The sequence below is a fragment of the Dermacentor silvarum genome, chromosome 2 (assembly GCF_013339745.2).
Source record: "Dermacentor silvarum isolate Dsil-2018 chromosome 2, BIME_Dsil_1.4, whole genome shotgun sequence".
Classification (NCBI taxonomy): Eukaryota; Metazoa; Arthropoda; class Arachnida; order Ixodida; family Ixodidae; genus Dermacentor; species Dermacentor silvarum.
The window spans coordinates 138,013,104-138,040,195 of NC_051155.1; the positions used below are offsets into that span (position 1 = coordinate 138,013,104).

Consider the following 27,092-nt stretch of genomic DNA (forward strand, 5'->3'; position numbering starts at 1 on the left):
TTTATATCGTATGACACGGTATAAATTATTTTTCGTTCGTAACACGCACAGAGAGTAGAGAGACAGACAAATGCGTCATAGATCACTTGGATGGGTCTTTGTCCCTTAAGAATGAAGAAAGCATACATAAGTCCAAGGTATATGCCTCAAGCTGAATTTTTTTCTGGTAGAATGCAGGGATGTAAGGTTATAGAACCTGAAAACTGTTCAAAAACATGCGACAAAATTTTAAAAACGAACAAAATGCTTATATACGTTCGTATACAACCAACATGCATTGCTACCTACTACGTTTATTGTAGGGGCTATAACGAATATTAGTCGTTGGTGATGTGACTTTAATATAGAGTTCCAAGTATGCTTCACAACACATAAAACAGAAATTCTACGTATGCTAGAGCCTACGTGCGTTAGACGAAACGGCGTCAGTAATGAGACGATCTTCCTCCTTCAGATGGGGAGGACGCCGCTGCACTACGCCATGGCGATGCCCCACGTGACCACCCTTGGCCAGATCCTGGTGCAGGGAGGGGCCTCGCGCACTGCCAGAGACGTCGTGGGTTGCTTCCAACATTTTATGCTTTCTTCTTCTTTCTTTGTTTTCTGCTTGATCAATTACAATAGGTTGCGTGACTGTACGAAACTAAGGCGGAGCGTAGCTTAAAATCATCCTTGAAGTGAACGATAAAGGCCGGACAATCACAGTGTCGTGACAGTAGTTACGTTCCATCGAGTATACACATATACAAACAAGGACACGAAGGAAATAGGGAGGGAGCAAGCTGACAACTGCCACCGAGAGGGGCACAACGCCTGCCTACTCTTTCAGGGGGAGGGAATAGAGGAAATGAAAATAGGAGGAAAGAAAAGAGGAAACAAAGAAATGACGGAGACACAGGCAGAACAAAACAAAAACACAAATAATGTCTATAAACGGGTGGCCAAGGCAGTATCCTTCAGAAATGTTAGCAGGGCTCGATGGGCCTGGTCACGTCGAGCAGCGCACCCCCTTGGAAACAGGCAATCGTCAAGGGTCACACATTCCAGCCATATAAGTCCATATTACTTAATTAGCAATGCGCGCTGCGCAACGAATGCGGCACACTCTAAAACGAGATGTTCAAGTGTCTCACAGGAGCCACAAAACGTACACGACGGGCTGTCCACACGTGTTGGTCGGTATAGGCGTTCTCGCTCCAACACAGACCCAACCCTTAACTTATATAACAGTGCTCTAGCACGACGGGGCAAACCTCAACCACGAACACGAGGAGGGAACAATCCGTTTGCAACACGCTGGTATGGGTGCTGCTTTAGGAGGTGTCGGCGTATCAGAAGACGAGCGTTTTCAAACATACAAGAAATGTCAGGGCAGTCACTTTCAAGCCCTTTAAGATCACCCAGACGCTTCTTTATGGCCCGAAGTATCCTCTCTAAACATCTCGTGTACTGGAGTCCCCCATATTTTCTTACTTTCAAGTTTATCGAGCAAAATTTCTGTTTCATTGAACCGTCAGCCCGCATGCCAAGACCATAATAAGAATGTTATAGCTTCGTGACCTTTGCTATGAACGAACGTTCGGGTTTAATCTCACTTAAGTTAAAAAGGTTACTTCGTCTGGTTGCCACACTGGTGCACACTGATAGTCTTCAAAGTACTCGACCGGTATATGGAAGTATACGAGTATTTTGTCAACGCTCACGTCAGTGGCCCTATTGAGAAATACAAGACAGCTGATTGGTATAATAGTTTCCGCAGAACGAGTGAAATGACGTTGACAATTATACTGTTATGAAAAAAAAAGTGACTTCAGCTTTCTTCTTCTTTTTTTCAGAAAATGCGGACGCCCAGCTACTTCTTCATATACAAGCAAGAAATACTGAAGCTCAAAGAAGAGGAAACTCCCGACTAGGCACTTGATTTCTAAATAAATGCAAATTTTCTACGTTTATACGCTGGCGGTTCGGGTATGTAAACGGTAGGATTGCTTCGTGTAATTACGAAGAGGTTTAAACCATCATTGAAAGAGGGTACATGGTTATCGATAACGCATTTACAATCATATCCTCGGTAGTGACGAGATTTATTGCTGCATTTTTTTATTTTTTTTATTTTTTGGACAAGGTGCACCCGTAAACTACGCTACACCTTGCAATAGCCGCAATGTAGACAATGGCGATAGCCGTTATTCGACGATTTCTGTTAGTCTTAGAGAACCCTTCACCATTTCCCGGCAGAATTTTTTGTTATGCACTGGTAGATGTAAAGCACTGTCCACGAAACAGTGTTTTATCAAGGAATTGTATTTTTTTTCTCGTATGTACTTTGCATTAGCGGAGACAAAAGCGAATCAAATGGCTCGAGACGATGATGCGAGGAGACGAGCTACCCTGCCAACAGCAGAGGCTCTCATGATGATGCGAGGAGACGAGCTACCCTGCCAACAGCAGAGGCTCTCATGATGATGATGGTAATGGTAGTGCTGATTTTGGTGGCGAGGAGGACGAGGATCCTCAGACATGGCACCGATGTGCGGCCCATAAAGTTTCCAACAAAAACTGTGATAGCACGAACTCCTGGTACTGTGATTATTGATAAACCACGTGAATAATGGGTAGTACATGGATTTTACAAACATCTATAATCTTCTTGCTCGTGCCTTCAAGTGTCCTTGGGCATTATTCATAGCGCTTTATCTTTCTATCAGGAATCGGGTTGTTGGAGGAAACACAACAAATTAAAATAGTTCTCTATCACGTGCTCGACCAGCATCCGCAGGCGAAATTCCTCCCCTGCATTCACCCATTATCAGAGCAAAGAGCAAGGTCACTTGACGTCATGAACCCAGTCTAGTTTTCATTTCTCTCTCTCTCTCTCTCTCTCTTTCTCTATCTCCCCTTACCTTGCTGCTCCGAACAGTTCCGCTGGTAGTTTATCACGTCCTGCGTTTCACTGGAATATCCGTGTATTTCGCGTTGCTGCTGTGTGTCTGCACGCTGCATCCGGGCCTGGCGACATGGTCAACAAGACCAGTGGTGCCGTAGCTTGTCAATGCAAATAGGTGCGCTGCGTATACGTTGCGCGATGACCACTGAATGATCTACACGCCAGTCTTCCTTGTTTGCAATGCTCGAAACCTGGCAACTAAGCGTTGCATCAAAAGCCGAACTAGCCTCATGTCGTGACAAAGGTAGTTTAGTAGCCAACGCCTTTATCGCACATCTGTACCTCCTGCCGCGTCATCCGCTTTTTTTTTCTGTTCAGTTGGTGAACGTAGCCATACACAGAGACACTAGGCGAACGGGGGCACCGAGAACTGCTCGTAAACTGCTCTTGTGAGTGTACGCGCTTGTCTCGGTGGCACCTCCGAAGGCAGAGTGGCCCCTCACGGCAGCGCTTGTCGAGCAGTTTTGCATGCTCCTGTTCGCCCGCTATACTATAAAACGTCAGACCGACTGCAGTGGCACTTTCTTTCAGAGGATTTGCGCCGGGCTTACGGAAAGCCTCACGCCCAACACTTGCACCCCGCAACGAATGCCCAGACGTTCACAAAAGCTCTCAAGTTTATTTTACAAGTACACGAACTGCAACAGAGCGCATACGACGCGGGGGGGGAGCTCAGGGTGAAGGACAAGAAAGGGTGGGGCGAATTTCGCCGTGATCGTCCCACCGTTGCAACTTTTTTTTTTTCGCCTTAACCTTCGTTTCGTTCAACTTCGACACTTTTTTTTTTTTCTTCGGCGACAGCTTTCAACAGGACGCGCCACTGGCCGTGCTCTTGATCTAACCGTGGCTGGAGGAAAAGCCAAGAGAGTCTGGCGAAAACCACGCGGAAACTGGCACGCACAACAGGCGGAGGGGTCTCTTTTTTTTTTTTTTTTTTTGCCTCGGTGTACGGGCACGCAAACGTCAACACAGAGGTGATGAGGGTGGCGGCGTCAGTCGGATGCGGCGGCTTCCTTGTGGGCGAGTGCGGCACAGAGGAAGAAGTCTCGGAGCGCGCTGAAGAAGTTCCGCAGCGCCTCCCAGAGGCGCGAGTTCTTGTGCTGCTGCTCGGGTGGCACCTCGGGCATCAGCGTCATGTCGGTCTGCACCGAGACGTCCTTCAACTGTCGGGCCACCTGGGCGCAGAACTCCGCACTGGCGGCCGCTGCCACGCTTGCTGTCCTGCCGAGACAGAGACGCGCACGAGTAGAAAAGGTGTATGTGAACACGTGACGCCTCTACGAGCTGTTGGCAATGTCTTGCAAGACACCCCACCGAATTTTCTCGAACAGCAAAAGTTCCTTTCGTGGCCGCCTCAAAGCGCCCGTGAAGTTAGGTTCAGCACAGGCTGCTTCTGGCGGCGTGGGGCGATACAATTGAGCGCGCGTTTCCCGCGCATTCTGCACAGCGCGGTGGCTTGCGAACGCTGCGGTTTCCGTTAATCTAAGAATCGAAAACACTTGCGCCACTGAATCAAGAGCACTTGCATCTTTGAAATAGCTGGACACTTTGTGCAGGGCATTGGCTTGCAAACGCTGCATTTCATCCAAGGATCAAGGACACTTACGCCTCTCAATAAAGGCCACTTTCGTTTCTGGCATGGCTGCGCATTCTGAGAAGTGCAGAGGGCTACAAACACTGCATTTAATTTAAGAATTAATGGCAAGTTGCAGCTTCGACTCAAGAACACTTGCGCCTCTGAAGGGCACTTGTCTCTTTGAATCAAGATGTGAGGAATAAATAACAGCTGCCCCGCCTTTAGGCAGAGATTCTGCTCTACAAGCCTGTGCCAAGCTGCATACAACTTTCGTCGCTATTATTTCGTCATTGCATCATGGAAGGGACATGTGATGTGCGAGAAAGCTGTATTTGTGGCGCTTCAAATAAGGAGGAGACACTTCGGCAGCTGTGATGTCTCAAGCTGTTGTCAAGTGTCGATGCCTCCTAGTTGGATGTAAGTATGGGTGAGTTCGCACAACATGGTATCAGTGCATACACTTCAAAATGGTTTAGCGCATCGATAAGCGAACAGAAGTAGTTTGGAAGCTAGAGCTTCATATGTATATTTGTTTCTTCGCTACTTGGTTGTTCGGCACTGTATCGTGCAGTCAACGTCTGCTTCACTTTATGTCACTGTATTTTATGTGACTGTTTTGCATAGGGAAATAGTTGTTGGCTTCGAGCCATAGTTTCCTCTTAATGCCTCCAAATGTGTATATTTTTCTGAAAACACGGCGCAAGCTTTACAGAAAAATATTCTGGACCTATAGCGTCAATATTTATCTCGCATCAGGCTAGTCCTCACATCTCGCCAGTACATGATATGCGCTGGTTATTACTGAGTGGCAGGCCTTCAGCCGCAAGAATACAAACAGCAGTGATACGGAGCAACACGTCGAACTTCTCGCCAAACCCCCCTTAACGCCTCTTCTCGCCAGTGCACCTCTTATAGTAGAATTGTTTTGCAATACTTTCCGTACTAAAGTGGCTTAAGTCATTTTTGGCTAGCGCGGTGTTACGTTTACATGCTGCGCTATGTTCATGTTGTTGTTTTTCTTGCTGTTACTAATCGGAACATCCAAAAGCGAGTTGCGTCTCCATACGGAGACATCGTGACGGAAAAGGATACCTGAGGTCAGACAACGTGGTGTTCTTGCTGACCGACCGCTGATGACTGCAGTCGTCCCCGCCCGCCGATTTGTGGAGCTTGATCTCTTGCATCTGGCCGCACTCCAGCACAGCGGGCCCGGTCGATGGTGGCAGCTGCTGAGTGTTCAGCGATGCCAGGTCTTCTGCTAATGGGGAGATAGTAGAGGTGGCCATGGGTGCTGCCGGCTTTCATAATATTGCGGTCACATGGTTGTTACAGATGCGAAGCACCATCGATGAATGCTCGTTGTTTCACTCCAGCAGAAGCAACTATGCCGCTTGCGGGGCAACTATATCAGTAGCGCGTGTTATGGTAGGCCATCGACGGTACATTGTGTTGTATATAAAACGGAGGACAAACCCTTAAACGCAGAATCTGCGCGAAACTTTCCGTGGCTTGTATCCCTGGACAGGCCACTGATGTGGTTAAAGTATTTCATCCGGACGTCGATCAGCGACACCCGTGGCGCGCGTCTCAGTGCCAGCATATCATTCCGTTTCCAGGCGCTAAGCCTCGGCGTGGAACAACTAACGATTTGCGAAAATTACGTCCGTGCAAATATTCGATCAAAACTACAGCGCTATGTGTGCATCACAATGACACCACTATGAAGTTGCGTCCCATTTCTACACACGCTCGCAGTCGCGCTGCTTCTGCCGCTCGGTTATAAACTGAAACCTCCATTATACGCGATGCGTAAGCTCCTGCCGCATACAACGGAGCTAGACAGCTCCAGGTGGTTAAACTACGAGTAAAAGCTCAAGCACCAGGATTATTTCTTAATTTCTTCAAGGTTTACAACTGATGCCCCTATCCTGATCATTATTTTTTTTCTTCTGCGCGTGGTCGATGCAATTTAGTTCGTTCATGATCATTTAGTCAAACTACAAGCAATCGACATTTGATTGGTTGATTGACTGATTCATCGATTGATTCCTCATAATTTAAAACGTGAACTGGCCACTACTACGGCAATAGGGTAAGAAGGTCGAAGAACAAAAGAACGTAAAACATGCCACGAGCACTCTTGAATGTTGCCTTAGCGGGTCGGACCAACTCGTGCGTAAGCTGAACAGTTAATTAGCAATTCTTTGATTCCATCATCCAGTGAGGGAGCAAGCGAGCAAGCGCGACAACCGTACGATCGAGCGCCAGATGCTGGCGACTGCTTTCTTCGGCGCGCTTTTCGCGCACTGTCCGCTCACCAGAAACGCTGAGGTTAGCCGTGGACATTGAAGATGACGGGACCGGGCTTTCGGCTTCTATGACCGCGAACGACTCTTCCACTTCTTGCCGAAGCACGGCCACGTTGACGCGTGTGGTTGTCTCGCTGTGCTGCATGTGCATACTGAGACTGCCTGTGTCCTCCTGTAGGCTCCTGCAGCGAAGCCAACAGGTCGCGCGCAAGAAGAGACCGCGCGGTCACATCGCTATACTAAGAGTGCACTCGCACAACTGAGACTGGCCCTCAACTGCTGCCGCCAACGCGAAAACGTGAACCTATCACTGTTGTCACCGGGCGTCTCCGAGAGAGACACGAATTATCTTCTCTAACGTCAATCTCTTTGTGAGAACACGTGGCTAACGAACGACGCAAATATCAAAGCGCTACCTTAACCTTTCCGTATTCATATTTGTTTAAAAAGCAAAGGGACCTCGTCTTCTTCACAGCGGCCGGTCTCTGTAGCATCTGTCGATTGTATCGGAATATTTACGGCGGAGGTGTGTATGTCCACTCTCCCATATATTTTTCAATGTCCTTGCCTCAAAACTCCCGCGCCCTTATGAGGAGGAAAAGTAAACCAGTAAGACATGGGCTGACACCTGGCGTAGAAAGAGGAAATCTAGAAAACGGAAGGCGAGTAGCAGCGAAGATTGTGCCCGAGAGACTGCCCGTAAGCGGCAGGCTTGACAGGAAGACGGGTGCCGCGAAGCGGAAAATTCGGTGATTCGACGCAGCTACCACGCTACTAAATTGAACGAGCACAAGGGTGCGTATGCGAAATTTCCGGAGACAGTTGTGGGGTGTGCGACAGACTGTGGTTCGAGAACGGTTTGGTGGTGATTGGTAACGTTCGAGATGTCGCGAAGCGGGAACGTGATTCGGTTTTGGCAGCTACTCCAGCTCCTGACTTAGCCAGCTGCTCGGTTTTGCTGCTCCGAGGGAGCGCTAATAGCCGTAGCGCGCATGGATCATTTGGTGTGACAGGTGGTTGCTAACAAGCCACCAGCCGCATTTCCGCGCCTGCGCAAAGAACCGAATAGGCCGTTAGTATTTTGCGTGCGCTGGTATGGGGAGGCCGCGTGTCGCGCGTACTGCCGAAGAACAGCTCCGCTGGTAGCCCACATTCACAGAACGGAATGGCTGCGAGTTTTTAAACAATGTCGCTGCAGGTCACCTGATGTTCGCAACACACTCAAAACAATTTCGCTGCAAGAAGATGCTTTTTTTTGTGTGTTTCTCTTGGCATGAAATGATTATTATTTCTCTATGATCTGACTATCCTCACGCCGACTGGCACCGGGCTTTGTGAGGCAGTGTTCGTTTTTATAGAGAAAAAAATATCACCGCGAGTGTCGCTGTGTCTATTTCTGCCATAAATTTATGTCGCCACGCGAACACACTTGAATACGCGATAACGGGCGATTCGTACCTGAAGAACGGAAGCAAGGGGAAACAGCCTAGGCGTATTGACTAACAGAAGCGAGTTCAAACGCGCATGCTATGCCCCGGTCGATGGCGGCCTATGTTATCACGTACTCCTGGCTCACAAGGATCCTCATGTCTAACACTGATTTCGGCGAAAAGAGATTACGACTTTGAGAACTACAATCCAAGGCTATGTGGTAATATAAGCCTGTCCGTGAATAGTTCGCAAAGCCACGCGTGAAGATGGTCCGTCCGTGAAGCAATCACCGCTAAGTCTTCCCATTCTTTTCTGTGATCGGCGTTTCTTTGGGGCAGTGAGCGGAATGATGTACGGTAGTTAATTCATCTCAAAAAGAACACTTGCCTTTAATCATCAATAATCATCAGGCGGAGATTTCCCTAAAGGGACACTACAGAGAATTTTTTTCTGTAATAATAAATTACCCTTCTACAATACCAATCGACGCCACTCTTATCGCGAGAAGACGCTTGGTAAGCCAGAAAAAAAGCTCGAAAACAAAAGACTGGTGGCGACGCCACCTTGAAGTTCCCGCACCAGCTCGCCGCTGTGACGTCATGGATTCTGACGGCGTCTGGTAGGACCTAGTTAATTCTTTATCAGCAAATATGACTACATTGTGTTCTAAAGGGGCCAAAGAATAAATTAGGCAAGTTTCTCGAACTTTGACTGAGTCAACGCTGGTCTAAATATGAAATATTTTTTTTTAATCCGTGACGTCACACTGACACAACGTTGCGGTTTCGGTGCGAAATTAAAAAATTAGACATATGTTCTCGATTTCTCAACTAATAATCAACCACTAATCGCGAAGTTGACGACAACAGAGTTTCCAAAAATATATTATCGGTCTAAACTAACTAAGTGTTTCTTCTTAGTTCCCCTTTAACTATTGACCGAGAAAATTTGGCTGACATGATGCGTTAGGAAATCATGCGTAGAAAATCGTCCATGAGCACGCGTCATGTTTGAGATTAAATTGATCACGAAACACTGACTGGGTGTTCTCATCAGCAGTGCTCTATACAGTGCGTGACCTCTGTGGTGCACGGAACATCAAGAGGCCATAGCGGGTGGCCAAAGAATGTAATACGTCCGCTAGCTTCAAGCCGTTAGAGTACCGCTCACTTTTTTTTAAAAATCTGGATTTTAAGCGCCAAAAGCACGATATGATTATGAGGCACGCCATAGTGGGGGAACTCCGGATTAATTTTGACCACCTAGGAATTTTTGCTCGGCGCAGCCAAACCGAGCAGCTGGCTAAGTCAGGAAAAACATTAACAAGCATTTCTGGTAGCTGTCTCTGCTGTGGTTATGTCTTTTAAATAAATTAAATTAAATTAATGTAAGTACACCCAATGCACGGGACACGGGCGTTCTTGCGTTTCGCCCCCATAGGCATGGGGCCGCCGCGGCCGGGATTTGATCCCGCGACCTCGTGCTTAGTATAGCGCAACGCCAAAGCCACTAAGCAACCACAACGCGCCAAATCAACCGTGAGGCTTTTGCGTCCAAGTCGCATTAAAAATTGCGATCTGCATCGTCAACCATATCAAAGAAGGGATCGTCAATACCTAGCTGTTTCGACAGCTGTGCTAGATGAATTACCTGCCGTGGCGGCGTGGTGGCTTTTGGCGCTGCGCTGCCAAGCCCGAAGGGTGCGGGATCAAATCCTGGCCATGGCTGTCGCATTGCGATGGTGGCGAAATCCATAAACGTCCGTGCACGGGGTGCACGTTGAAAAACCCTAGATGGTCAAAATTAATCCGGAGTCCCTCACTACGGCGTTCCTCAAAATTATATTGTGTTTTTGTTACGTAATACCCAATAATAATATTTTTGTTAAGTACGGGAATTCTGCCCTCCCGGACCTACTCTTCTACATATCTGATCGTTGTTTGTGAAATGGAAATGTTCTTACGCAAGTACTTGCGCTATTTGATGAATTGCAGGTATTTATGGCAGCTCAAGGGAACAAGACAGAGCTGTTTTTAAAGGACATTCGAGAGCCGCTTAAGCGTAATCTTGCCTATTTGGTAGACTTGCCCGAAGCTTTGATTGGACTGAACCGCTCACTACAGAGCCCAGACGCCACCATCATAATGCACACAGATTCCATCAAGGCTTTCCTGGACAAGCTAGCTCTTTGGGAAAGTTGAAAGGGGAAGTGTTGCTCCCTCCCAACGTCTGAATGAGGCCTTCGGTGAAAAACCGCTTGCAGAGGAGCTGCAACAAGATGTCTAGAAACATTTGTGAAGCTTCCAGGAAGAGTTCGGACTCTATTTTTATGATATTGATGCAAATGAGAATGTACAACTGAAACTTGCCCGCAGTCCGCTCCGATGCACTGTGGACGATCTTCCTGACGGCATACAAGAGGAATTCTTGGAACTCATCAACAACACCGCAACCAAACAGGAGTTTCAGGAACGACAACGGTTCAACAACTTTAATTGCTGGGACAAACTGCTTCCCGCTTTCCCCAAGACCAGGAAGATTGCGTGAAAGTTCTTGCTTTTTATATGCCCACCTCTGTGAAAGCGGTTTCTCGACTCTCCTAGTAATCAAATGAAAGGCCAGAGACAGCTTGTAACGTGAAGCACAGATGCGATGTTCGTTTAGCCACACAGACCCACGCATTGATTTGTTGTATCAAGAAAGCAAATACATCTTTCTCAATAAAATACATAATGAAATTAATCCTCGTTAAAAACAATAAGCATTTCTGGTAGATGTCTCTGCTGTGGTTAATGTCGTTTAAATAAATTAAAATGCGAATGTATCTGCGTCATTGAAAAAAAAAGTAAATTTTCAGAAGGCTTATAAAGATGGGGGGAAGGGGGAGTCATGGTAGATTTGGTACTACTCAAGGGATCACATACTGTAAACGTTTGAGAGACACTGGTCTAGACTCTACTTATTTATAAATATGGAGGCCTTACGAAATACGAAATGCGTTGGTGTTTTGCTGAAAACGTAAGTGGAACAACTGTGCCTTTTTAAGGGCGAGTTTGACGGTGCTTATCTCGAAACTGGTGATGTAGTTTCGAAATTCGTTCCAAGAGGATGTGCCTTGTGAAATCGGTGGCTTCAATTCATGTATTGCAATATGGGCGCTAATAATAATTTGTGAGAATAATTATTTGTGACATTTTCTTAATTGCTCAGTTATGTGTATCGATTTCCAGTGTAAGTAATATTTTGCAAACCTCCATCTTCAGCCTACGTTACATTTTTTCTGGTGGAGGTGCTGGGTGAACTACGCCTCGTTACGCTCGACCTGAAGAGAGGGCTGGAAGACCTGTTTCGGGTTGGTGATGGTTACCAGTATTCCAGTATCTTCCAGTATTCCAGCTCGATAACTAAACTTATGCAAAATGTCGCAAGTGATTAAAAAATATATATGTGTTAACGTTAAAATAAAACAGCCGGTAGAGCCGAGCCGACGTGAAAATTTTACGAAAACTTCGAAGCGGCGTCTCCACCTGTATGTTTTTTTTTTTCCAACTAACCAAAGCGCCTGTCACGGGGAGGGTGGCTGTTTTGTTCTTGCATAAGCATAATTTACTAGCCCAGCTTAACAAAATATTCTTACGTAGTGTCCCCTCAACGAGCACCCGAAGCTCAGTGAGATTGTTTATGCGTTCCGCTCGTGTCGGAATCCAAGTGCCGCAGACGGGCGTCAAACCCAGGACCTCGTGCCCAGCACATAAACGTCAAAGCGATCGCCGGCGAGTGAAACGCGATCTCGAAACTGTAGACTCGAACGATGGGCAAGTGCTGACACCACGGTCATAAATCAGTCATAAATCAGTACTGACGCAACCATGTTTTTTGAAGTTGTAGAAACTGTATACTTTTCTATACTGTCGCACATAAAAGTATGACATTGAACAACTAAGAAGGTTGGGAAACAAGAGTACTGAAGTTTTGATCTGAGAACACCGGACTCGACGTCATTGACATTTTCGTAACGTCATGAGAGACAGCTAAGTTTGCTGACGTCGTTCATCAATAAGGCTAGTTATAACGACGTTGCCCATAAAAAAAAAGTGAACAAAAGGGCTGCGTGCGTTTCTCCTGGCTTCGCTCGTGCGCCACAACCGCGGCGATCGCTGGAGCCAGTTTCTCGTGACGTCATGACACACCCGCCTACGGGGCATCGAAACCGAAACCTGTTAGAGCAAGAAAATGTTAGAACAAATATTTGTAGCCTTCCGACGTTCGTGAATGTTTTGTTCTATGGTTTAGAGGATTTGGACTTTCGTTTAACGTGATAAGCTGCTCACTTGGCTTCGGAATACGCTCGCGTTCTAACGCCAGCCACCATACTGATGCCGTGCGGGTGCCTTGTAGCCACTGGTGACACGTCGTGGTACCTCAGAACGTCCTTGGAGGTCTCTGCCAAAAGGAAAAAAAAGCATGTAAGTACAAGAATGCAATCATGGTGGCCACTCTGGCAGCACATATATGCTGTAACTATACTTGAATCGGGCGCGTTCCAGTGGACGAAACGGGACACTTTTTTTTGGAGTGCTCAAAAAGTGTTTTTCACTATTATAGAACAGGTTCAAGCTTTTTTTTTTTGCAGAGATATAATAATCTTATTCTGGTTTATTGGTTACAAACCAAGGAGGAGGTGAAATAGGCGATGCACCACCTACTCTTCCCGTGCAAGCCAAAAAAAGAAAAGGGGGATGCACACTTCGCCGTGATGTTGCCTGCTGCGATTTCAAAATAGAGCTGGCTACACTACAGCATACAATACCAATGCAGGGCAGAATAGGTCATCTATATGTTGGAATTGACATACAAACAATACATGAAAAGTAAAACATGAACATGCCAAGAAAAGATCAAAGAAACGTAGACAAACAATTTTTTTAGAAACTAAGGTTCCTCGATACAATGTCGTCACGCTCCTCGTAAATCTATGTGTAGTGTGGTTTTTTTTCTTGTGAGCCCAGGCAATTACTGGCAGAGTGTTTAACGTCTGTTTAGCTTTCGGATGCCATATTTCACCCGCGGACTGTCAGCTTGATAATAGGTATGCCGAAAGTTGTAGGCATTGTGCACAATTATGTACTTTATTGAAACTCTTGTGTCCTTGTTCAAGGAAATTTTATACGATTGGCTGTCGTCTTTTTATATGTCTGATTGGAACTTTTACTACAAGGTAAGCTTTCAACTGCACGGAGCGCTCGTTTCTGCTGGCTATGAATGAGCGAGCGGCTAGAAGCACATGTGGTTAAAGCTATCTCGCAAGAGCAGTTTTGGCGCATTTAGTATTTCTGTTCGCCCATTGCGAATAGTCATTGTACTGACGTTTGCCTACGCAGTACACATCCTTCTCTTTCAGCAAAGCCTGAGCTTTATAGTTCCTCTTTAGGCTTATTCATACAAAGTCTATTCGCAGTTGGTGCGGTCAGCAGGCTTCCCTCTTTTCGGTCAACCAATCTCTCTCTCTTCTCTCTTTCTTCGACCTTTCTATAGCAGCTTCGTTTTCAATAATTGTAAAGCTTCGGAAACACTTTCCTAGGAGGTAGGAGTGGCACCTCAGGAAGGTATCGCTCTTTTTATCCCGTATGATTGGTTGATTATGTTTAACGTCTCATAGACACGTAGAGGCTAAAAGAAACGCATGCTGGACAGGTTGCTTCGGAGTCTGTTTTGACATTTAAATAGCTGAGCATGGCCACTTGTAGTTAGCACTGCAAAATGAGCATTCAGTGGCCGATTGAGGATGCGTGGCGATATTACAGGGTTTCACTGTGCAGCCATGTGACAGATGCAGTTCCTTTCGTTTAGCATGAATACATAGCGTGAATGGCACGGACTCTAAATATTAGCTGGACATTGATTTTTTTAGACATCTTGCCTTCCAAGTTATCACAACATTACTCAACAAAAATTCCAGTCGTCCATTCTCATGCCTCAATTTAAGAGACAAATAAAAACTTAAAATTTAAGTGCGCACTAAAATTTGGACCATTTGACTGCTCAGTTTTTTTTTTTTTTTTTTTTTTTTGCCTTCTTAAATTTCAACAGCCGGTGATTTACCCACATGTGGGATTTGGGGAATGTCAAGTTGTGCTGGGTTATGCAAAAGTATCACAATGTAAGAACATTTAATGTGTTGTGTCGAGTTTAGGAATTACGACTGTTCCGATTACAGCTGATTTACAATTTGTGTAAGAAAGTAGTTTTAAGTCTTGAAGTTCGGTTACATTTATTGCAATGGTTTTTGTCAGCCACATATTGATTGCCTTTAGCCGTACCACCCAAGACTTAATCTTGTTAAGTCTCGAAGTACAAATAAACAAAAACTGCAGGAAACGGTGTAGTGTAACACATCCAGAACGATAAGTTGTCCTGAATAAGTTGGCTGCGCTAGAGGGTGCGACTGCACCCAAGAGAGTACCACAACGAAAGAAAAATGCCCTGGGACCAACTCCAAAGTCGAGTTGCTGTTTTCTGCGGTTCGTGAAACACGGTGTACGTGTTCGCACAGCTCGGTGACCATTCTGTAACCAGCTCTGCCCTGGTGCTAACAAAATTTCGGTGGCTCTCATGGCTTTGTCAATGTGGTTCACTTTAAATGTTGATAGAACAAAATTTGACACCTCACAAAAAAAAAAACAATACACTTTCTCTATTTTGGAATGCATGCATGACGTCTATTTCTTTGCTCCTACGCGAACAAGAAACTATACAGTTGAGATTTGACTAAATGTACACCCCGACGCATGACACAGCTAGGCTGCCACCTCGTGACAGAATGAAACCGCCAGTTCAGAGCCAAATTGCGAGAGGCGATTAAAGAATATCAAGTCACGTGAACAATGCTCCAATACGTAACCACAAGTGCTTCTACGCCTATACAGTGAGATAAACGAGCGATAAAAAAAAACGCAACCACACTAAGAATAATCTATGCTATAAAGGAGCAATGGACACTAACTAATTTTAAACTTTCGTGAACGTTACAGGCTAATGTATCGCCTCATTTGCTGCTGCAGTTTCGAGGTGTAAGAACAAGAAGTGCAGGGATAGTTCAGCTTACCTGAACTGGTTTTCATCCCATCTCCCAGTCTGCCTGCGAGATCGTGGTGATTCTGCTCGCCGAGTGTCGGTGCGGATCGTTTCGTGTAGGCGTTGGTACTCCTTGTTGATTTCCGGAGCTGGTCGGCTGTACAGTAACAAGCGGGGCCTGTAGCGCAGCAAAGCAGACGCGGCTTGTCTCGCTGCTCCTATATTTTCACCTAATCCTATTGTTGAAACGCCTGTTTGAAATACTGTGGTAGCGTCTTCCGTTACACTGTGCGGCGCAAGACGCCAACGAGAACGAGGTTTGCATGAGCGCGCGCGCGCTTGAGCTTTCTAGATTATACCAACTCGTAAGTGTGCATCGCGAGTCTTCTACTCAATCTTGCCTGACACCTCATTGAGTTGTTGAGATATAATGTCTCACTCCCCAAGAATGTCAAGCGTCAGACGCAATCTTGCGGGGAATTTTGCGGGGGACTGAGTAGCGCTCTGTCGCCTTTGTGCGGCCCTTCGCCTATTCTGCCATCCCTGCGCCTATGTTTCACCTGCGGCGGAACAGAGCGACTTCCGGGCAGTCACTCACCTGTCACTCTGCCCCAAAAGTGTCATTGGGCAGTTTTCACCAACCATTTGGTGTAGGTAATCATAACCTTACCCTTTCGCCCGCGGTGGAGCAACCGAGGTGACAGGTATCACAATGTCCATTTGGAATCTTCATATAAACTGGGCCCGTAACGATACCAAAACATTTCAATTTAAAGAGAAATTTGGAAGAGCTATGAATTGGGCTAGTTGGTGTGCATTCATTTTTTCTTGCGCTAAGTAGGACTGTGGCGTCCTACTATACTTAGCGCAAGAAAAAATGAATTAAAGAGAAATGTTCGAAATGGTTGACCCCAATTGTAATTGTGCAATCAATGGAACTACCAAGTATTCCAATTGCAAAGGCGATGTTCTAATTGGTTCCCAATTGGAATGTGTACAAACAATTAGAATAACAAGAGGCTAATAAGACTCTGCAAGCACGCATAATTGTTGCTAATTTCAGTGGTTCCGCTTGTCCATGCGCGCGTGGCGTGATGGTTGCAATGTCGGGCTTCCATGTTGAGGTCCTGTGTTCGAATCCTGCCGTCGTAAAACTTTAACGACGTTTACTTAATTATTTATTACGCTGTACTTTCTCAGAAATGATCACTTTGCAAACTCGCGAAGCCATTTGAAGCCAGAAGGACCAAACTTAGGCAAATCCACCATTCTCACGCTGGCTGAGCTGCCCTGCTTGCAGAGTGCAACAGTTCCATCTACAGTAATTGTATGAAACTCTATGGTCTATACAGTGCTGGGTGTCGCTGGAGGCAATTATAAAGGAATTCTTCAATAGTTTGGGCAATACTTTGTTTTCTAAAGCACTCAGTGCCCTTTCGAGGCTGAGCGAGATAACGCGAGGCGACGGATGATGCGGCAACGCAGCTCGCTAAGCCCGAACTCGCGATGCACGCGCGTGAATATAAGAAATGTGAGAATACACGAAACATCGCAATATGTGTTGGATGCCTCATTTATCGTATCGACTAACGCTGTTGTACGTCATGTGCGTATTAAATAGAATCCCGTAAAACGAGCAGCACTCACGGCGAGGTTCGTCAGTGAGAAAAGTATGCGGATGCTGTAAACCAGTGCTTGGCAAGTGCGCAAAATCATGTCGAGCACTTTACTTCGAACTGAATGAGGCGAAAGGCGCGAGCGCTTTCGTGAGTAAAGGTGCCACAAGCGTACCGCAGGCATATATCATTGCACACACGTATGTATATAAATGCGAAGCGCATCCTCTACCTAGAATGCTCGGTATTAAGATTATGAAGCTTTCTATTTGCGCTCGGGAAACGGTAAAGCCGAAGTTGCAGACGGCTTTGCGTCGAGGTGCGAAGAGCCACAAGCACCATGGTGAATCAGTTAAGCACATCGGGACAAAAGGCCGTTCGACAACGTGTGCCTACGGCCATTTATCAGGCTTTTATCTCTGCTCTTATCTATATTTCAGCAACTTAATAAATAAAGGCCTAGGAGTCATCGCCTCACGGCTGTTCCTTTGGGAGCTATACACAACCACATAAAACGCGGGCGCGTTTCTTTTTAGAATTCGCGTTAACGACTTCGTCGAAAATGCATCGGAAATTCCCTAGCCCCTGCTGGCGTCATATAGGACGCGGCCATTTAAAATTATGGAGTTTTACGTGCCGAAATCACGATCTGATTATGAGGCACGCCGTAGTGGGGGACTCCGGAATAATTTGGACGACCTGAGGTTATTCAACGCGCACCTAAACCTAAGTACACGGGTGGTTTCGCATTTCTCCCCCATCGAAATGCGGCCGCCATGGCCGGGATTCGATCCCGCGACCTCGTGCTTAGTAGCAGCCCAACACCCAGCCGCTAAACCACCGCGGTGGGTGACGCGGGCGTGGATCGCGTGGATCCCGCCGCGAACGGTCAGGATCGAAAGGATGCACTCACCGCGGTTGATCTGCCGGAGTTTCTCGTTGGCAATCTCGACATCCTTGTGGCGCGAGCAGTTCTTGTCGCTGCTCTTGAAGGACTTGACCACCGCCCGGCCGAAGCGGCCGATGGCGCTCTTCTTGCGGCGCTTCTTGTCCGACCGGTCATCGCGCTGCTGCGACGTCGATGCGGCGGAGGAGGTGGCGGCTCCGGCGTCGGCGCTGTTGCTGCCGTCCGTGTAAAGGATGGGCATGACGGCCTGAGGGCGACAGTTCTTTTTCGGGGCGCACTGGTCGCGAACGGCAGATCTCGTGCCGCCGCGCGCGCACGAACGCGCCCCCGTGCTCTCACGGCGCCGCCACCTCCGAGTGCACGGACGCCGCTTTATCGCCCTCTTCTTCGGGTGGCATGCTCGGCATTAGCTGCTCCGCAATTGTCCGCGGTATAACAGCGCGGTTGGGGCCAAAGCGCTCTCCAGCATACGGCAGGACCCATTGACGATATCACTCCACGGATATGGGTGTGTCTAGCGCTGACTGATTGTTGGGAAACCAAAGATGCAGGCAAACATCATCACCAGAACACGACTCGGAACTGTGACGGGCGTTCCTGACGCTACTCCGGGACCCGGCGGTGCACCACCGGTGCACCACTGGTGCCTGGGAGACCGACTGCGGGGAGCCTCTAAGGAAGACATGTAGGGTGCTCGATCGGATTTACGCTACACTTGCTGCTTTCGAGCCCGCTCAAGAATGCTGAGATAGCTGCGTCTGCCTCCCTTAACCACCATCTTTTCACTACCGCAGCGCATATGGGCGCAAGTAAGTAGAATAAAGCGAGTTACCAACAAACCGACCGGGCGCAGCGCCGCTGCCACCATGGACTTCGGAGTTTAGGATCAACATGGTGGCAACTAAAGCCCCTGCCGATGTTACGCCGTCGCCGTAAGGTTTTATGGGCGGGAAATGCCACTGCAAGTTTTTTGACCACATAGGCGTTTTATTGCAAGTCGCCGCAGGTGCTCTTAGGCATATGTTTGACGAATACATACAAACAACTCTAGTATGCTGAATTCTTGCACGTTATTTGCTGTCGTGGCCATATTGAAGGACGTATAGATCACAAGCGCTCGATTTCTTACATACTCGCCTTCTCGAGCAAACACCCCTTGGTGATGCTTGGCAACAAAAAAATTACGCCCAGAATATCCCGCGGGAGTTATCTAAATAATGCGTAAGCATTTGCTACTAATCACCTGCTGTTTCGTCGTCGTATACTGCTGTGTTTGGTATAATTGCGAGAGACACCGCGATAGAATCGTGAAACGGTGAAGCGTGGTTGCAACACCGAAATGTTAACCCTCTTCGTCGTCTCGTGGCATCATGAGACGACGAAGAGGCGAGTAGCAGCAATGTTCACTGATGTATAGATAACTCCCAGAGGATGTGGACGTAGGATGAAATGACGAGAGAGATTTTGTAAGTGAAGCAAATATATACAACATTTATTATGTACACTGCCTACTCTTTGGTTCTTTCCGTTGCGTTTCTTCTTTATCTTCAAAATGGATGATGGTGCGCTTGGATTATGCCGCTACTTCGTGGAAGATCAGCACTGGTCGATACGTGCTGTATAGTATACAGGGTGTTTTTTTTTTTTTAGCTGCACCAAATTTTTAAATTATAAATATGTAAATCTTGGTCACGTTATGTTTACCATTCGAGTGTACGGATTGGCGGCCTCTAGACACAGATCAATTTCCGCACTTACGTGCATAATTAGCGAAGTTACGCTAATTAACTTTCTAATTATCAACAATAGGTGGCTACAGCAAATGAGTACTTTGGCGCCCGTCCTCGACACTGCCTAGCCCAACGATCAAATTTTGAATAGCGGAGTTCATGTGGGAGCTACGCGACCAATTAGTTCCCCTTGGCAGGCTCCTTGAAAGTGAAACTGGCCGCTAAAAGAGCGTCTGTGTCGTCGATGTCGCCGCCCCCCTGCCTTTCGTCACGTCTCCGACGTCCCCGCCGGTCCCGCCCAACGAGCAGCTTGCGTTATCTCCTTGCTGCCTGAGGCGTAGGCTTACGCTTCAATGCCGGCGGGCCGCCAAATTTTACTTCGTCAATCTGTCGGGCGCCACGTTGCGCTGTAGCGCCAACCCCGCTCCTTGGGCTTTTAGATACTACAGGCACGGCGTCATATCAGTCTGTAGCGTCGACGGCGAATGCCGCAGATAGCGAGAAGATAACGCAAGCTGCTCGCGGGCCGGACCGGCGCCTACCTCGGAGACGTGAGGAAAGACAGAGGGGCGGCGACATCGACGATACAGACGCTCTTTTTGCAGCCAGTTTCGGTTTCAAGGAGCCTGCCAAGGGGAACTAATTGGTCGCGTAGCTCCCACATGAACTCCGCTATTCAAAATTTGATCGTTGGGCTAGGTAGCGTCGAGGACGGGCCCTCAAGTACTCATTTGATGTAGCCACCTATTGTTGATAATTAGAAAGTTCATTAGCGTAACTTCGCTAATTACGCACGTAAGTGCGGAAATTGCTCTGTATCTCGAGGCCGCCAATCCGTACACTCGAATGGTAAACATATAACGTGACCAATATTTACAGTTCTCTAATTTTAAAAATTTGTTGCAGCTAAAAAAACACCCTGTATGCTGTAGTAATTGAATAGTGTCACGTTTCGCAGACCTCGAACGTAGACGTGGTCGATGACGCTGCCTCCTCTCAATGCGAGCCATTATCAACCGTGATCAACCGTACTCCGGCGGCGGCGGCGGCTTATGGCGCGGCCGCGCGGGCGCTATCTCGAAAGCTGTCTACGATGGGGACAGAGTGCGCCGCATAGGCGCCTACTACTGGGGGCCAGAGCCCCTTCCAAAGTTTTCCGGGGCAGGGGGGAGGCAAAGCCCCTCTCCCCCGGCGATGCCGAAGTCTCCCCCCTCAAGTGGCGTTACCAGAGTTCTGTTACCCACCTCATTGAGATTTCTTTTGAGTTGCCCCTACATTTTCACTTAAAATTTTATCGTGACTAAAAGCTTACTACATCATGGTTGGGGCAGACGTACACAGATATTAATTCATACTTTCGATTTGTTCTTGCAAAATCCTGACATTAAGGGATGACAGGTGCATTATAATTACCAGCGGTGGCTACCTCATCCGTATTTTTTTACCTTCATTTTTTTAAATCTCAACTGTGAACACCATGTAAAGACACAATATATTTAAATATATGCACAGGACAAAGTTTATTATACTTTCAAGGAGAAGAAGGTAGCCAACTAACAATTATGTCTAATGGATGGATAGCCTATGCCTAGATAACCAATATGTTACTTCATGCTTCAAATTGCTTTACGTGCTCTTTTTACCCTGAAATAACCTGTAGACTTCAGTGACCCCTTCGGCAGAGTCTTTTATCAACGGCGGGTGAAATGCACGGGAATGATATGTGTCTCTGTATTGCTTCTCTTCCAGTAGGCAATGCTAACGACTCATGAAAAGAAAAAAAGAAAAAAAGAAGAAAAGAAACACTCGTCTAATAATTTATATTTATTAGGGATTTAAACATCGCCACTTGCATGCAGAGGTCATAAATACATAGAAATCACCCAGTAAACGAAATGACGAAAAGCCGGATTCACTCGAAATCATAGTTAATAGCAAACATGCGCAGCAGCGCTTCAACTCGGACTCGCAGTAAAAAAAAAAAAAAAAAAAAAAAAAAGTGTGTGTGTGTGTGTTAGTGTGTGTGTGGGGGGGGGGGGGGGGGGGGGGGGGGTGATGCATGGGTGTTTTAGTTAACTTTATGAGGAAAACGCTGTTTTAGGCAGTGAAGCACAAAGTTAACTGGAACGCCCATGCATTTTGTCGGACACTTTGAAAATTAATGTCTCGAAACTGGTTCAGTCCTGAGAATTCGTTCCAAGTGGATACGCCTTGCGAACTCAGCGGCTATAATTCGTAGATTGAAAAGATGTGCCGTAAAATAATTCACTGAAAAGTTAATTAGCGTAATTATGGTAATTATTCAATTATGGGTTTTGATTTCTCGTGGAAGTAATGGCCGCCTCATCGAGTAGTTTAGATCAAGGATTATAATTGTGCTATCTGTCACAGGCAATTTCCAAACATTTGGTGCATGCAGCAAAAATAAAAGACCCCGTATGTGCTGCGTATATGCACAAAACCGCTGTATTCGCTTCCTGGGTGAATAATTATTTGCTAGCGACGCAATGCTTTCGATCGAAAGCGCGAAATAACGTTGTTACATATAGAGCCTTATTTTAGCCCGGTGGCGGCGAGTGGGATGCATGCTCCAAGCCGTGGGCGTCCACCGATGAAGCGATACCCCGATTTCGCATCAGGGGACTTCCCCAACCGTTTCATCATCAGCCTATATTAATGTCCACTGCAGGACGAAGGCCTCTCCCTGCGATCTCCAATTACCCCTGTCTTGCGCTAGCTGATTCCAACTTGCTTTGCAAATTTCCTAACTTCATCACTTCTGCCGTCCTCGACTATGCGTCCCTTCTCTTGGTATCCATTCTGTAACTCTAATGGTCCACCGGTTATCCATCCTGCGCATTACATGGCCTGCCCAGCACCATTTTCCCCTCTTAATGTGAACTAGAATATCGGCTATCCCCCTTTGCTATTTGATCCACACCGCTCTCTTCCTGTCTCTTAACGTTAGGCCTAACATTTTTCGTTCCATCGCTCTTTGTTAACCTCCAAGTTTCTGCCCCATATGTTAGCACGGGTAGAATGCAATGATTGTACACTTTTCTTTTCAACGACAGTGGTTAGCTCCAAGTCAGGATTTGGCAATGCCTGCCGTATGCACTCCCAATTTCATTCTTCTGTAAATGTCCTTCTCGTGATCGGAGTTCCCTGTGAGTAATTGAACTAGATAAACGTACTCCTTTAGAGATTCTAGATGCTGACTGGCAATCCTGAATTCTTGTTCCCTTGCCAGGCTATTGAACATTATATTTGTCTTCGGCATATTAATCTTCAACCGCACTCTTCCACTCTCTCACTTAAGGTCCTCAATCATTTGTTGTAATTCATCACCATTGTTGCTGAATAGGACAATGTCATCTGCAAACCGAAGGTTGCTGATATATTCACCATTGACTCTCACTCCTAAGCCTTCCCAATCTAAGAGCTTGAATACTTCTAAGCATGCCGTGAATAGCATTGGAGAGATTGTGTCTCCTTGCCTGACCCCTTTCTTGATAGGTAACTTTCTACTTTATTTTTATGTACGACCCAACCGTTTATGTACGATTAAATATCCGTCGATAACATTGTTTCCAGTGCCATTAAAAAGGTATCTCTGATGTTCTCTGCCTCAATCTCGCAACCATCGGATCTTCTGAACATGCGGGAGACTGATAATACCCGTCTGACCGCTTATTTATACGCTACTGTTAGCTTATCGGTTGTTGATCGAACTGGTCATTCGGATAGAAAAAAAAACAATTAGAAGTCATTAAAATCTTGCCCCGAAAGTGCCTTGGTGTCTTGTGCTTCCACAAAACTGCAGTCGATTGTTATCTCTTTGTGCTGAGGTGCTCTGGAGTACGAATAATCAGGGATATATGTTTTAAAACGGAGTCGATGCTCTCGGTTTACCGCCATGACTGCATGCGCAGTCCAGTGAGACTACGCGCACGTACGAGCCTGATTATAGTCGCCTTTCGCTGTTAAAAAAGTGCGCATTACCGGACGCGAAATCTTTGGTAAGAAACACGACATCAAAAGTGTTCTACGGAACGGCGTTCGTGGAACTAGTTCCTTTTTGGTAGGAACGCAGGAACGCCACCGTTGCGTTGAGGGTTGGTGGATGGATGGATGGAGAAAACTTTATTTTGTCAAAAAGCATGTGCGGACGATTCCGTGTTAGATGGCCATCAACCCATGGTTGACGGCGACCTGGGTGGCCCACTCCACGACGCTGGTCTGTACGACCGGGTCTGAGCTGGCCAACACGGCCTCCCACTGCTCGAGAGAAGGATCAGGCATAATATCCACCGGTGGCGACAATATGCTACATTCCCATATGATGTGGTCATAGGTTGCCAGTTCCTGGCACCATCTGCATTCCGGCTTAATCTCCTCCGGGTATATTTTGCTCAACACGTATGGATTGGGAAAAGACCTAGTCTGCAACCTTCTCCATATGCATTCCTGCGCCTTAGTCATCTTCTTGTCTGGGGGTGGGTAAATCCTCCGCTCCAGCTTATAGTGGTTTGTAATGTCGTGAAAGGACACCAGCCCATCTCTCGTGGACCTCCCTGGAACGACCAGCCCACCTGCTCGGCTGACGAAACCTCGAGCATTTATGTGAGCCGCCTCGTTCCCAGGATTCCCAGAGTGTGCTGGCACCCAGACAATTTCCACCTCCCTAGTCTCTCGTCTCGTGGCCCTATTCAGCAATTGTGCCGCCGTGACAGATATTCTGCCCCTTGCCAAATTTCGGATGGCTGTTTTTGAATCGCTGAGAATCAGGTCAGATTCAGTATTAGCTATAGCTAGCGCTATTGCCGCTTCCTCTGCAGTTTCTGAGGAGCGGGTTTTGACCGATCCAGAGGCGATCGAGCGTCCCCGTCCGTCCACCACCGCAATCACAAATGCGTCCTTGTCCTTGTACTCCGCAACGTCTACATAGACTGCCCCGTTGTACTTCCCGTACTTAGCATGTAAAGCTCTAGCTCTTGCCTTCCTGCGTTCCTCATGATGTATCGGATGCATATTCTTGGGCAAAGGCTTTATGTATAAGGTCTTGTGGAGTTCCCGCCGCACCTGAGTTTTCATGTCCCCGACAGGAGCCTTAACCCCAATACCGATCCTCTCCAATATGTCCCTGCCCGATTTAGTTTTCGAAAGCCTAGCGAGCTGCATCACCAAGTGTGCCTCCCGTAGTTCTTCCAGGGTGTTATGCACCCCTAATCTCAGCAGCCTTTCGGTAGGCGCATTGTTAGACAGCCCAAGGGCCGCCTTATACGCCTGCCTAATCATAGCATCCACCTTGCCTTTTTCCGTCGCGTCCAACTTCATATAAGGCGTCGCATAAACTATCCTACTGAGCACAAACGCCTGTACTAGCCTACACAATTCCTTTTCCTTCACCCCTCTTTTGCGATTGGCGATTCTCCTGATTAGTCTCACGGTGGCGTTGACCGTATTTTTAAGCCTTGCCAAAGCCTCCCTATTCTTCCTGTTAGTCTGCAGATACAGACCTAGAATCCTAATCGTTTGGGCCTCAGCGACCGGCATACCCCCCACCTTCACCTCTAGCGGGGGTGGCGGAACACAGTGCCTCGCATGTAGTCCTCGTGGTTTGTCCCTAACCACAAAAAGCTCGGACTTGGGCTGAGAGCACGTGAGTCCCGCCTCCCCCGCTAGCTTTTCCACAATATCCACTGCTCGTTGCAGTGTATCCTCCAGTTGTCCGTCACTGCCCCTGGTAACCCATAGAGTAATATCGTCCGCATAGAATGTGTGTTTTAGTCCCGATATCTCTTCCAGCTTCGGCGGTATCTTAATTAAGGCGAGGTTAAACAGGAACGGCGAAAGAACCGACCCCTGCGGTGTCCCTCTGGCCCCCAACGTGAAGGAATCCGATTTCGCTTCTCCGACCACAATCTCTGCAGTCCTGCCCTCCAAAAATGATCTGATGTAGCGGAAGGTTCTACCCCCTGGTCCTATGTCTGATAGGTTCCTCAATATTGCCTCATGGGCAACATTGTCAAAAGCTTTATTTAGGTCGAGCCCCAAGATAGCCTTGGTGCCCGTACCGTACCCAGGATCAATCACGTCCGTTTTCAGCTGTATCATGACGTCCTGCGTAGACAAATTGGCCCTGAAGCCAAGCATCGTTGCAGGCAGAAACTCCTTGTCCTCAGCATACCCCTGAAGCCTGTTGAGGACCACGTGCTCCATCAGTTTGCCCACGCAGGATGTGAGCGAGATGGGGCGCATATTCTCAATACAGAGCTTCTTCCCTGGCTTAGGAATAAATATAATCCTAGCATGCTTCCACTGTGCCGGGATCTCCCCGGCCACCCAATACTTGTTCATCAAGTCGGTGAGCGCTCCCACCGACTTGAAATCCAGGTTTCTTAGCATTTTATTAGTAACCCCGTCCGGACCCGCGGCCGACGTAGTACGGAGCTGCCCCAGGGCAAACTCCACCTCCGCCACCGTAAAGTCCTCATCTAGTACCGAATTTTCCTCTCCCGAGTAGTGCGGCAAGCAACCGCCTGCCCCACCGTTTATGTAACGATCCCGGAGTTCCTGCATAAATTCTGCAATCGTGCCTTGATATTGATGCACTAATCTAGCTATTTGTCCCCTTTGCGCCGACTTAGTTACCGCCGGATCTAAAAGGTGCCTCAACAACTGCCATGTCTTTTTGCATCCGAATTGACCATTCATCCGATCACAAATCTGTCCCCACTGCTTGCACTGCAAGTCCAACGTGTAAGTTTCGATTTCTCGTTCTAGCTTGGCCATCCTCCTACGGAGGACTCCATTATGTTTTTGTTTCCTCCACCTCCTCAAGAGACTCGCGTGCGCTTCCCACATGTGTAACAATCTAGAGTCCGCCGTATAGCCCTCCTCCTCCATCGGAACCTCTTCCGTGGTACCCTTTACATCCTGCTTGAGCGCCTCAACCCATGCTTCCAGGTTCTCGATTTCCGCAATCGCGGTGTCTGCCCTGGTTTTCCGAAATCTGTCCCAATCCGTCACTCTAGGCCCATTTACCTTGTCTTTATGCTTCGCAGCACTAAACACCGTGGACAGGATATAGTGATCACTCCCCAGTGCCTGTCCCGTGTTTACCCACTTTGCAGCCCGGATACCCTTCAGAAATGTGAGGTCTGGAGAGGTATCAATGCTCACGCTATTGCCTATCCTCGTATGATCTTGCGGGTTGTTCAAGAGCGTCCACCGCAGGTCCTGGGCCACCTGCCAAAGCCGATTGCCCTTTGGGCTGGCTCGGATGTAACCCCACTCCGGATGCGGCGCATTGAAATCCCCCACCACTATAAGCTGAGCTCTAGCCGCTAGCCGTTGGGTCTTCATTAGGAGCTGTGGCAAGCCGAACCCCTTATCTTTTGGAGAACTATAAACATTAAGTATAAAGAGACTCTTATCATCCTTTCGTTTGGGCACAATCTCTAGCAGGACGTAGTCCTCCCTGCTGCAATCTATGGTAT

General features: G+C 47.4%; 2 protein-coding genes across 4 annotated transcripts in view; one reads left to right on the plus strand and one right to left on the minus strand.

Moving 5' to 3' along the window:
* Positions 1–1,913, plus strand: part of LOC119441824 (uncharacterized) — an 84,619-nt gene extending 82,706 nt beyond the window's left edge. Inside the window, exons 29-30 of the mRNA XM_049662916.1 lie at positions 455–556; positions 1,836–1,913. Of these exons, the coding sequence (XP_049518873.1) occupies positions 455–556; positions 1,836–1,913 (180 nt within the window). The remainder of the gene's footprint in view (positions 1–454; positions 557–1,835) is intronic.
* A 1,651-nt stretch (positions 1,914–3,564) lies between these two features.
* Positions 3,565–18,225, minus strand: LOC119441825 (uncharacterized). Of its 3 annotated transcripts, none has more exons than XM_037706455.2 (6): positions 17,867–18,225; positions 15,369–15,494; positions 12,595–12,706; positions 6,842–7,014; positions 5,616–5,781; positions 3,565–4,168 (listed from the first exon to the last, which is right to left on the minus strand). In XM_037706455.2, exons 1-6 carry the CDS (start codon positions 18,099–18,101, stop codon positions 3,940–3,942), a joined length of 1,041 nt encoding a protein of 346 aa, XP_037562383.1. In that variant the 5' UTR covers positions 18,102–18,225; the 3' UTR covers positions 3,565–3,939. The 3 variants fall into 3 exon arrangements, with proteins under 3 accessions (XP_037562383.1, XP_049519071.1, XP_037562381.1); XM_049663114.1 differs by having other exon boundaries at positions 5,616–5,778; positions 15,369–15,515; XM_037706453.2 differs by having other exon boundaries at positions 15,369–15,515; positions 17,867–18,224.
* Between the last annotated feature and the right edge of the window lie 8,867 nt (positions 18,226–27,092).